Source organism: Palaemon carinicauda, chromosome 1, assembly GCF_036898095.1.
Source record: "Palaemon carinicauda isolate YSFRI2023 chromosome 1, ASM3689809v2, whole genome shotgun sequence".
In the NCBI taxonomy this organism is placed as follows: domain Eukaryota; kingdom Metazoa; phylum Arthropoda; class Malacostraca; order Decapoda; family Palaemonidae; genus Palaemon; species Palaemon carinicauda.
In genome coordinates, this window is record NC_090725.1 from 138,462,996 (window position 1) to 138,475,495 (window position 12,500).

The window sequence follows — 12,500 nt, forward strand, 5'->3', positions numbered from 1 at the left end:
CCTTCAGTTCCTGTCCCTTCAAGGGTTATGTCTGACAGCACGTCTGTCAGCCAACAGCCCTGGTTTGGTGCACTGATCAAAGCCGTAACACAGGCGTTCAAGCCTGTCTTCTCTGAATTAGGGCACAGATCCATGGCTGCTTCTACCCCTTTGAAGAGAAAGAGGAGTTCCAGACGCAGTAACTTCTCCAAGGGCAAAACAGACTCCACGCAAACCTTCGAGGCAGGTTCCTTCTTTCCCCCAGACTGTCTCTCCTTCCCTTTCGGACAAAGATTTCCTGTCCCCAGGGGAATCATGTGAGGAGAGACTTTCCCCCATCACACCAATGAGGGAAACCTCTCCTCGCGCCGAGATGTCTTCTCAGGCGGGGACTGAAAGGAACATGCCATCCTCGTCAATGTTGGAGTTCTACATCCCTCCCAGGTAGGAATCTAAGGACTCTTAAAACATTGCCGAAGTCCTCTACTAGGATAGGATGGAGCCAGCTAGCCACTCGGAGAACGTCCGTGACTCTCCCCAAGAAGAGCCTTTGGGGACAGAAGGAGACTTCGCTGCAAGTCCTACATCAGGAGGAGACCAGCAAGAGTCAGAACATGCGTTTTGGCAAGTTCTGACTCTGAGGGCTCTCAACGGGTTTTCCGACCCAAAGATCCCTCCTTGAGAGTGCAAGGACACGGTCTTGGACTGTGTCTTTGGTACTCAGAAACCCTCCAAGACCAGTGAAGCACTGCCCTGGTCTCAAGAGGTTAAGAGTAGCAGGGAGAAGATCTCTCTACAGCTCTCCGAGATGTCCTCCTCCAACCGTTCCAGTGCCACCAACAAGCTCCTCCCACCTCCTCGCGTACAGCAGAGGAGGTACGTCGAGATCCTTGAGGAGCCTTGTTTAGATCTTCCTCTTCACCACTCGCTGGAAGAGCTTACCAGGGGAGTCCCTCTTGAGAGACTCTCCAACCGGCAGGTCTCATTCTCGGCGACCGAGATCCTTAACCAGGAGAAAGTTGCGAAGTGTGCTATGCAACCTTAAGTATCCTGATACGTTCTGAGGATTTCTCCAAAGAACGTACCAGGAAAGCTATGGAGACCTTTCTTCTCTCAGGTACTCGCACGATCGAGTTTCTGGCCCACCAAGTCTCGAACTTGTGTGCAAATGCCATTCTGAAATGTCGGGATGCAGTAGATGAAAGATTCCATCAGAAGGTCCCTAGCACCAAGATCAATAGGCTCAGACATTCCTCTCTAGAGGGATCCATCTTGTTTGAGCCTAAGGATGTGGAACATGTCGCTGAGAGGTGGAGGAAGTCTCATCAAGACTCCCTTCTTCATAGGGCTTTAACATCCAAGCCCTATAAGCCTCCAGGACCACAGCTGTCCCGTCCAGTCAAGACCGCTAGAACGACGACAGCAGCGAAGACCTTTGTGTCTAAGCCCTTTCCTATCAAAGAAAGGAAAGGCAAAAAGTCCTCCAGGGGAGGCAAGAATCCTAAAGGGAGCAGCCGAAGCCGCAAATGCTAGGATAGGCAGTCCCCCTGTATGTCCACCAGTGGGGGGATGCCTACAAAGTTGCTCAAACAGGTGGAAGCAACTCGGAGCCGATTCCTGGACAATCTCCGTGATCAGTTTAGGATATCGCGTCCCGTTCATAACATCTCTACCTCCCCTGACGACGAATCCAGTGTCATTGAGCTCCCTTGCCATGGGATCGGCAAGGGGGCAAGCCCTTCGGGCAGAAGTCTAGACCATGTTGAAGAAGGGCGCTCTCCAAGAGGTCCTCGACGAATCTCCAGGCTTCTTCAGTCGGCTCTCTCTTGTAAAGAAGGCGTCTGGAGGCCTGAGACCAGTCATTGACCTCTCAGCTCTAAACAAGTTTGTCAAACAAACTCCGTTCATCTTGGAGACGGCAGACACTGTCAGATTAGCAGTAAGATCGCAAGACTTCATGTGCACACTGGACCTAAAGGAAGCGTACTTCCAGATCCCAGTCCATCCATCTTCAAGGAAGTACTGTACAGTACTTAAGATTCAGCCTAGACAACAGAAAGTACCAGTTCAAGGGGCTGTGCTTCGGTCTCTCCACAGCACCACAAGTCTTCACCAGAGTATCATCTTGGGCACACAGGATTGGCATCCGTCTCCTCCGTTATTTGGACGACTGGTTAATCCTAGCAGACTCGGTGTCATCCCTTCTTCAACACCGAGACAAACTTCTGAGACTTTGCCAAGATCTGGGGATCATGGTAAATCTCGAGAAGTCCTCACTGCTTCCCACTCAAAGACTGGTATACCTAGGCATGATTGTTGACACCAATCTCCACAAAGCCTTCCCATCAGATGACAGGATAGCAAGGCTGAGGAAGGTCGCAAGGCCTTTTCTCAGACGAGAAGAACTTCCAGCCCAATCGTGGTTACGTCTCTTCGGTCACCTTTCATCGCTGGCTCGTCTAGTTCCCAACGGTCGCCTCAGGATGAGATCCCTCCAATGGCAACTCAAGTCCCGGTGGAATCAAGCGTACGACTCCCCGGACATCCAGATCCCCATGGGACCTGCGGAACAGACGGATCTCCAGTGGTGGGTGGCAGACGAGAACCTACGAAAAGGAGTGGACCTTCTCGTCCTCCCCCCGGATTTGATGCTGTTTTCGGACGCTTCAAAAAAAGGGTGGGGGCCCCACGTGCTGCACCACACGACCTCAGGCCTCTGGTCAAAGTCAGAAAAGTACCTCCATATAAATCTCCTAGAGATGAAGGCCGTCTTTCTGGCCCTTCAACAGTTCCAACAGTACCTGGCAAGTCACTCTGGGGTGATGATGAGCGACAACACTACAGTAGTGGCCTACATCAACAAACAAGGAGATACTTTTTCGCAGCAACTATCCCATCTAGCAGTTAAGATACTGAGATGGTCCGAAATCCACTCGATACCACTATCGGCACGCTTCATTCTGGGCAAAAGGAATGTGCTCGCTGACAATCTGAGCAGAGCATCTCAGATAGTGAGTACCGAGTGGTCTTTGGATCATCTAGTAGCCAACAAAGTCCTGACTTTGTGGGGTTCTCCGACTGTGAACCTTTTCGCAACGACCCTGAACTTCAGGCTCCCGCTGTACTGTTCCCCAGTCCCAGACCCCAAGGCTCTTTGGCAAGATGCTTTCCAACAACGGTGGGACAACATCGACGTTTACGCCTTTCCCCTGTTCTGTCTGATGAGGAGGGTACTCAACAAGACCAGAACATCGGTCAATCTTTCAATGACCCTCATAGCTCCGCTATGGCATCACGGGGAATGGTTCCCGGACCTTCTGCAACTCCTAACGGAGCTACCAAGAGAATTCCCTCCATGACACAATCTACTCAAACAACCACATGCCAACATCTTCCACAAAGCCGTAGATTCACTACGACTTCACGCCTGGAGACTATCCAGCATCTCCTCTCTGAGAGAGGATTTTCGCAACAAGTTGCTGTCAGGATGTCTGGACACCTGCGAAAGTCTTCGGCAGCAGTCTACCAGGCAAAGTGGAAAGTCTTCTATGGTTGGTGTCGTGGAAGAGGTATCTCTCCACTCGATGCCACTATTCCAACAATAGCGGAGTTCCTCGTGTATTTGCGTGAAGAAATGCGCCTTTCAGTCTTGGCAGTGAAAGGCTATCGCTCAGCCTTAAGTCTAGCCTTCAGGCTGAAAGGAGTGGACATTTCTTCATCGCTAGAACTTTCTCTACTCATACGTAGTTATGAACTTACCTGCCCTCAGTTGGAAGTGAGACCTCCCTCATGGAACGTGGTTCGAGTTCTCAGGTCTCTTAAGAGACCTCCCTATGAACCATTATGCCAGGCATCAGATTGCCACCTAACCTGGAAGACGGTATTCCTACTAGCTTTGGCCTCGGCCAACCGAGTCGGTGTACTTCATGGTCTCTCATATGACATCGCCCATTCAAGGGGATGGGGGGAGGTAACGTTCGGCTTCGTCCCTGAGTTTATTGCTATGACTTAGAATCCTGGAGTGGCGGATCCTCGATTTGATTTCTTCCGGATTTCTAGATTCCGTGCTGTAACAGATGACCCAGACCATCTCTTACTATGCCCAGTAAGGATCTTGAGGCTGTACCTCAAAAGAACAGCTGCAGCCCGTCCTCATGTGCCAGCACTATTTCGTCAGTACAGGAAGGATTAAGAGGAGGGTCACCAAGAACACCATCTCTGCATGGATTCATAGGGTCATTGACCTGGCCTTGAATCCAGACCCTCCTCCGTCACGTCGCCCTAGAGCACATAATGTCAGGGGCATAGCTACGTCCCTGGCCTTCAAAAGAAATTTTTCAGTGACACAGGTTCTTCAAGCTGGGGTGTGGAAACGTCAAACAACATTCACATCCCACTACCTGCAAGACGTGACTCACAGGAGACTCGATACGTTTGCTATCGGCCCTGTGGTGGCTGCACAACAGCTGGTTTAAAACCTCAAGTTCCTTATTGGACAAGTAGCAGAAGGTTGAGGGCATTGTTACCCGGTTTTAGTCTGCATGAATGAAAAGGTTTGACTGGCCCTTATTCTTTTCTTCATCATCCCCTGTCTTGGGGAAAGCAGCATCCTGGGTTTTCTGCATAGCTGACCTCAAACCACTGCAGGTAAACCATGCTCCCTTGTGTTCCTAGTATTAAGATTAATACTGTTTACGTCCCCATACCCTGATGAGGTGGTATTGGGAAAGTCCTAGTCTACAAGTTTCCATCTAAAGAACTTCAGAACAACTTCCTAGGACGAGTCACACTTCTTCATACCTTCACACACAGCTTGTGTAGGCCGCAGTCCTTGCGTAGCAAGGTTTTAGCGAGGTGCAGGGACTCCTTATTTCTTGGGTGCTTACACGCTCAAATAATGAGCCCCCGGGCAAAGCCAAAAGCCAGACTGGCTGGGACGTCCACCCTTCCTAATGGGTGAGTCACCCCTATTAAATAGCGTGGTTTGTATTCCAGTTACGGAACAAATGTCAAATTCGTAGATAATTTGTATTTTTCCTAACTATACAAACCTTAGGTATTTAACCAAACTTGCCTGCCAGCCCTATCCCCCTTTAAGTCCTACCTCCAAGCAAAGTGAGCTCAAGCACAGGTCTGTGAGAGGGGGGTGGTTAGCAAGCTACCCTCCCCTACCCCCACTAACTAGCTTTGTGGGTAGTAACCCCTCGTTAAAAATTAATGGCTCGTCATTTCAGCTACGCCGAAAGTAATACCCCTATTAAATAGCTAAGGTTTGTATAGTCAGGAAAAATACAAGATATCTACGAATTTGTCATTTTTCCTAACATACAAACCTGGAGCTATTTATACAGATTGGCCCGCCAGCCCTGTCCCTCAAGAAGTCCTGCTAGAAAACAAAGTGAAGCTCAGTCCCAGGTGTGTGAGTGAGTGGGGTAGCTGGCTACGCCTCCCCCCCGCTAACTAGCTGGTCGGATGGTTAGCCCTCACTAAGATTATCTTGGCTCATCTTAAAGCTTTGCCGAAAGTATATCCCTATAAATACCTCCAGATTTGTATGCTAGGAAAAATACAAATTACTTTCAAATTTGTCATATTACTTCTATCTTGAGTATGTACCAAGTTCTAGTAAATGGAGCAACTTGATTTCCAGGTAGAAATTTTCACTTGTGCAAGGCTACACTTAATAATTAAAAAAAAAATGAAAAAATAAAAACCTAAAGGCTGGACACAAGAAACATAATGAAAGGACATACAGGACACAAGAAACATTATGTAAGGACATACATACTGCATATACTGTACAGTATATAAAATGAGAAAAGAAAATTACATGTTGGGCACTCCCATATCAATACATCTACTGTGCTCACAATCATCGATAATTTAAAGATAACAATCTATATGCAAATTCAAGCATCTGGACAATATTCTTATAATAGATTAAACAATATGGGTGATTCTGAATGCAGCTTTTAACAGGGCTGTAGACCAAAGAACACTGCGCATTTGTTGAATTGAAGCCTATTAATGCCCAATCTCCTTAGTAAATACAACTTGGTTAAGCAAATCGATTCATATCTCATAAACTAATTTTCAACTTTCATTAATGCTTCCGTAGACCACATTAACAGCCAATCCCTTATGATAGGGATTACCTTGGTGATGTTTTGTATCTATAATGCAATTAAGTTTGTGATGTAGCTTTTTTTTCACTATTAACATCAAAACTTAGTCCTTTCGGTCAAGTTCAATATCAGTATTACTGTTCCCAGCTTGTGACCTAAGAACACTTCAAGCTTAGAGGAAACCCCTGCGACATTGTGGTTCATTATCTGTACAAAGAGTCAGCAGGGTCTGGACATTGACTACCCTTAAAGTTTGACTGCAACTGAAACTTTTTCTCACCACTTTATACTCTCGTGTTTCTGGTAATGAGTATATGAAACAATATTTATAGAAAATCTGTCACAATATAAAAAGAGGCAATTACACTGTGATGGGAAAACATCTGTTAGTAATAATTATGATTTCTGTTTGTATAGTAATATTACATAATAAATGGTATTCAGTGCCTAGCCTGTTTTCACGGATCGGTCCACTTAATGTGTGTGAAGTGGGCAGAATCAACAAACACTTTTTTGTAGGGGATATCAGGCAAAAAAAAAAAAAATGCTTAACTGTAAACACCAGGGAATATGGCTAATGTCCTATTTCCACAGCAGAGTAAACTATCCAGTGCTCGCTATCATCTCAGTTCCCTACTGGGTGCATGGTGTCGTTACACTGTAAAACAAAGAGAGGAGCTATGAGGCAATTAGGATGGAGAAGAGCATAAAATATATACAAAAATGGACAGTAACACATATCTTTGAAGTATTTACTTAAAAACATTAAGATTTTTAAAATCAATTTGTATTTTTTTTTAAACAATTCCTTAGTGTTTTCAGTTTTTTTTCACAAAGTAACCTAGACCAGGTTAGTTACCCTTATCCTCGTTGTATTTCTTGTACCCCATGTCCAACAGAGTGTGGGAGTCAGCACTATGAACATCTGGGGAGATTCATAGAAGTAGAATTTTTATATTAAAGTTTCTTATTTCTATACTCACCCGAGGTTTATATACATACCCATCCTCCTCCCCAGTGACTCATAGTATGAAGAGGAGGGATAATGTGGACTTTGGAACTGAATACTATTCTACCTAGCGATACAACCTGGCCTTTTTACCACTTATTGCTAGAGGGCTCTATTCCTTTGTCAAGGGCGTGTATGTGTTGAAGCAAAAGAAAATGGGAAAATTTAAAGATGTAAGAAATATTAAGGATAAGTGTCGATTAAACCGGGCTCCTGAAGAACCAATATGAACATCAGGTGAGTAAGAAATAAGAAATTGTGTTATTGAAATTGAATATTTTTTTCAGAGTGCCTACAGTGAAGAGTTTACAGATCTAAGAGAGCAAGATGTTTGGAAAGTGAATCGTCCTCCAGAAGTTCGATTGAAATTAGGCCCACATCATTCCCAGGGTGGTACTCTTCATTCTCACATACATGTGGTACTAAGGATAAAAACTAATGAAAAATATCCACATGAAGCACCAGAAATTGTTCTAGAATCCTACTCTGGGCTTTCCCACAAAGAAGTCATAGAGTTAGAATTCAAGCTGAAAGTGATTGCTGAAAAATTTGCCCAAGATGGAATGGTGGTTATGCTGGAGCTTTGTCAGAATACTCAGGTTAGATTTTTAGATTGAAGTATTTAGTTTTGTTGTTTGTGTTTTATGTGTATTCATTACTGTCAGGACTTTTAAAAATATTTCAATAAGTCTTACCCAACATTCATTGTGCTATAAGCTTTGAAAGTGTATTTTTGATTGACAAGCTTAAAAATAGGAGGACTAGTAGTGGATTTTTATTACAGTACTATCTCTTCCAGCTCTTGATATTACTGTGCTACCACTATGTATGGCTACTGGAAAATTTAATTTCCACTTCGTCAAGCAATAAGCTGAGTTGTTTGTTAGAGGATTTTTTTCGCATCTTGTGTCATGTTCTTGATGATAGTGTAACTCTAATTAGTTTTAACCTTAATATCCAAGACATATTTTCTGAAATAAGATATTGTGTAGTGTGTAATAATACTACTATGCATTTCTGGCAAAAAATAGTGGGTTTTTCTTTAATATCTCCCATACTAATTATTTGATGAGAATGGTACTTTGACACGGCACTCTATAGACCTCCCCCTAATTTTTGATACTTTAATGCATTGGCAAATCTCGTTGATTAAGGCGTTTACTCTTGTCATAATAAAGCCCTAGCCAAGTGAATCGTTTAAGTAGGTGAAGCAATTCGAATATCTACACTCCCCCGTCTCTCCCCTCTCCTTCCCTCCTTCTGTCTAGGCCCTCTTCATATCCCTCCAGTAACCCCTTTTCCTAGTCTCTCTGGAGTCGCTTACTCTATCTTTTCTGTAACCTGTTATATTTGTTAATAACTGATAGAATTGATATGTTGGATTGTTGTTATAATTCTTAATAACATTTCATGATACAGTATTGTATTTCGTCAGGGTGTATAAGGAGTTTATAGCCTTTAGCCTATTTATCCAACTTGATGACCCTGCCCTGAGGGCTTCTTTTAACTTCGTTTAGATTATGAAATACACGTTTTCCAAAAGCAGGATTGATGGGCTTTACCTCATTGAAAGGCCTGTGTGGAATAAACAATAGCTGTAGAATACAAACAGAATTATAGTGATACAAATAATAATAGTATTTAAAACTGATAAAAAATCTACAAACAACATAATTTGTTGGATTGATATGCACAATTACACACACACATAGATATATATGTCCTGGCTAGTACAGTGGTAACGTGTTTGCCTCGCATTCGCGTGGCAAGAGATCGATCCCCGCCCAGGGCCGTGAGTTTAAGCTGTTTACTGGGGAGGCTACTGCTGTGGTAGGGCACCACAGTGGGGGGTTGGGCTTGCCCGGCTGACGTTCTGGTGAGCATCTATTCTGATGGAACTTGAACTGAAACCAGACACCTTTAACCTTTAACCTTTAACCTTTAAATGAACTCAATATTTGTGAGTATTCCACAAAAACCTATGTGTCTGCATGTTTTGCAATGGCTGCATTTTGATAACGAAGGCAGTAGTTAATTGCCGGTGAGCACTCGATTTGACAAGACCCTCACCTGAGAGGGCAGTTGTGTAATGTGTACTTACGAACGAACCTTTTATAATAAATAAAGAAAACCCATATGCTGACGTCTCATTATACGTCTGCACGGGTCATATTGGTGTCAGGTGTAAAAAATACGTCTGTTTGTGTATGCTGTGAGTGAAGTTGTTCTTTGAGATGGTGAAATAAAAGTTCAAGATGCCAAGATACACAAGGACTAACATAACAGACACGGATGCTGCTGCAGATGAGAATGAAGGAGCAGTGGGATATAGCGTTTCTGATGAAGGATATAGACAGGAAGTTAGAATGCAAGAATTGGAAAACAAGTTAGATAATTTACAACAGTTAATAAACAGACTTAGTGGAACGAGAACAGGAGCGGCGTGCAAGCACAGCATATCTGATGTACATGGACGAAGTTCAAACGCACACAAGTGAAAGTACACATGCACAGCCGAGTGAAGATACGCAAATTGTAGTTCGAAAGTTGCTAGAACTTCAGGCAAGTGTTAGGCCTTTTGATGATCAAAGGCCTAAAGAAGGTTTTCAATCAATTGAAGTGTTTTTGAGAGACTGAAGTAGCCACATATGGGTCGTCGGAAAAAGGAAAAGCTATTCAAATAGATTGCTAAAAGATGCTCCGGCAATGGAAGTAATGTGTTGGCCATAAGAAAGTTTAAGAAGTTACAGTATACCGAAATAAAACGACGTTTAATTGAGAAGTATGCCTTGCCTGATGCGAGAAAGGGAGACTTAAAAGAAAATTACAAACCCAAAGTACGGGAAGAGAATCCGTTCTTAGTTTTGCAACTCACATTTTTCGGGATTGCGATTCGTTTGCTACCCGGAGTGCCAATCTCCCAAGTGATAAAAAGGCAATTGCCCGTAAACATATTCGCAGATTAGTAAACCCTTATTTAATTGGTTATTTGTTCGATGACAATCGCTCGTTAGCAGATGTAGTGAGTGCAATACAAAACATTTTAGACAGTTTGCCAGAAGAAAAAAGGACTGGGAATAACAGGGCCGGTTCCGAGAATTTGGCAGCCATGAGAGGAAGTCGACCCCCGAAGAGAGGTAAGGGGGAATACAGTCAGCAGATTAGCAGAGTCTTCAGATGGCACTGTGGGGGAGAGGGGCACCGACGAGTGGAGTGCCCCACCCAAGGATTCCCCCGCTGTTACACTTGTCAGGCCTACGGTCATTTATCTCGAGAGTGCCTAGCAAAAAACGCCCAGGACGGGCGGGCTGGGGTGCACGCGCACCTCCCCCCGTCCAACGTCCAAGGAAAAGGGAACAGAGGAAGGGGGAGAAAAGGGAGTTCGATGCCCCCCCCACCCCCGCATGACATCACAAGCAGTAGCCAAGAAAGAAGTGACGACAGACATGACAGAGCAGGCACTGGGACCTCCATTGGTCCCCTCGACCTCACCCCTGCAGCACTAGGGAGAGGACCAAGGGGCAGCGGTATGGCGGCCGAGGTCATTAGCCCGTGCTCCATATCTCGTAATGGCCATCTGGGAATGTTAGCAGTTAGGATTGACCTGCAAGATAAATCCATCCGAGCGCTGATTGACACGGGAGCCAGTGTTTCATTGATTGAAAAAAAATTCTCCTCAAATCCACTGCAGCCAGCAGCATCCATACATACATAGATATACCAAGGCACTTCTCCCAATTTTGGGGGGTAGCCGACATCAACAAATGAAACAAAACAAAAAGGGGACCTCTACTCTCTACTTTCCTCCCAGCCTGACAAGGGACTCAACCGAATTCAGCTGGTACTGCTAGGGTGCCACAGCCCACCCTCTCCTGTTATCCACCACAGATGAAGCTTCATAATGCTGAATCCCCTACTGCTGCTACCTCCGCGGTCATCTAAGTCACCGGAGGAAGCAGCAGGGCCTACCGGAAATGCGTCACAATCGCTCGCCATTCATTCCTATTTCTAGCACGCTCTCTTGCCTCTCTCACATCTATCCTCCTATCACCCAGAGCTTTCTTCACTCCATCCATCCACCCAACCTTTGCCTTCCTCTTGTACTTCTCCCATCAACTCTTGCATTCATCACCTTCTTTAGCAGACAGCTATTTTCTATTCTCTCAACATGGCCAAACCACCTCAACACATTCATATCCACTCTAGCTGCTAACTCATTTCTTACACCCGTTCTCACCCTCTCCACTTCGTTCCTAACCCTATCTAGTGTACTCGAGATACACCAGCCATACTCCTTAGACACTTCATCTCAAACACATTCAATTTCTGTCTCTCCATCACTTTCATTCCCCACAACTCCGATCCATACATCACAGTTGGTACAATCACTTTCTCATATAGAACTCTCTTTACATTCATGCCCAACCCTTTACTTTTTACTACTCCCTTAACTGACCCCAACAATTTGCAACCTTCATTCACTCTCTGACGTACATCTGCTTCCACTCCACCATTTGCTGCAACAAGTACTTAAACTGATCCACCTCCTCAAGTAACTCTCCATTCAACAGGACATTCAACCTTGCACCACCTTCCCTTTTCGTACTTCTCATAACCTTACTTTTACCCACATTAACTCTCAACTTCCTTCTCTCACACACCCTTCCAAATTCTGTCACTAGTCGGGCAAGCTTCTCTACTGTGTCTGCAACCAGTACAGTATCATCCGCAAACAGCAACTGATTTACCTCCCATTCATGGTCATTCTTGTCTACCAGTTTTAATCCTAGTCCAAGAAGAGGTAGGGGTTGTATGAATCAGATTTTTACAGTTAGGCAGATATGCGAGAAATAATAAGCAAAAGGTAAGGAGGTGTATGTTGCGTTTATGGATCTGGAGAAAGCGTATGATAGAGTTGATAGGGAAGCAATGTGGAATGTGATGAGGTTATATGGAGTTGGTGGAAGGTTGTTGCAAGCAATGAAAAGTTTCTACAAAGGTAGTAAAGCATTTATTAGAATAGGAAATGAAGTGAGTGATTGGTTTTCGGTGAGAGTAGGGCTGAGACAGGGATGTGTTATGTCGCCGTGGTTGTTTAACTTGTATGTTGATGGAGTGGTGAGAGAGGTGAATGCTCGAGTGCTTGGACGAGGATTAAAACTGGTAGACAAGAATGACCATGAATGGGAGGTAAATCAGTTGTTTGCGGATGATACTGTACTGGTTGCAGGCACAGAAGAGAAGCTTGACCGACTAGTGACAGAATTTGGAAGGGTGTGTGAGAGAAGGAAGTTGAAAGTTAATGTGGGTAAAAGTAAGGTTATGAGATGTACGAGAAGGGAAGGTGGTGCAAGGTTGAATGTCATGTTGAATGGAGAGTTACTTGA

General features: G+C 44.5%; 1 protein-coding gene across 3 annotated transcripts in view; it reads left to right on the forward strand.

Annotated features, from left to right (window-relative positions):
* The window catches only part of Gcn2 (eukaryotic translation initiation factor 2 alpha kinase Gcn2), a 571,098-nt gene that overhangs the window by 86,550 nt on the left and 472,048 nt on the right, over window positions 1–12,500 (forward strand). For 2 of the 3 annotated variants that reach the window (XR_011046192.1, XM_068385322.1), the window contains exon 3: window positions 7,401–7,712. The exons of the other annotated variant lie outside the window; for it this stretch is intronic. Coding sequence is in view for 1 of the 2 variants with exons in the window: in XM_068385322.1 (XP_068241423.1) it covers window positions 7,401–7,712 (312 nt within the window). In the remaining variant the exon portion in view is untranslated. The remainder of the gene's footprint in view (window positions 1–7,400; window positions 7,713–12,500) is intronic. 3 annotated transcript variants of the gene reach the window in all.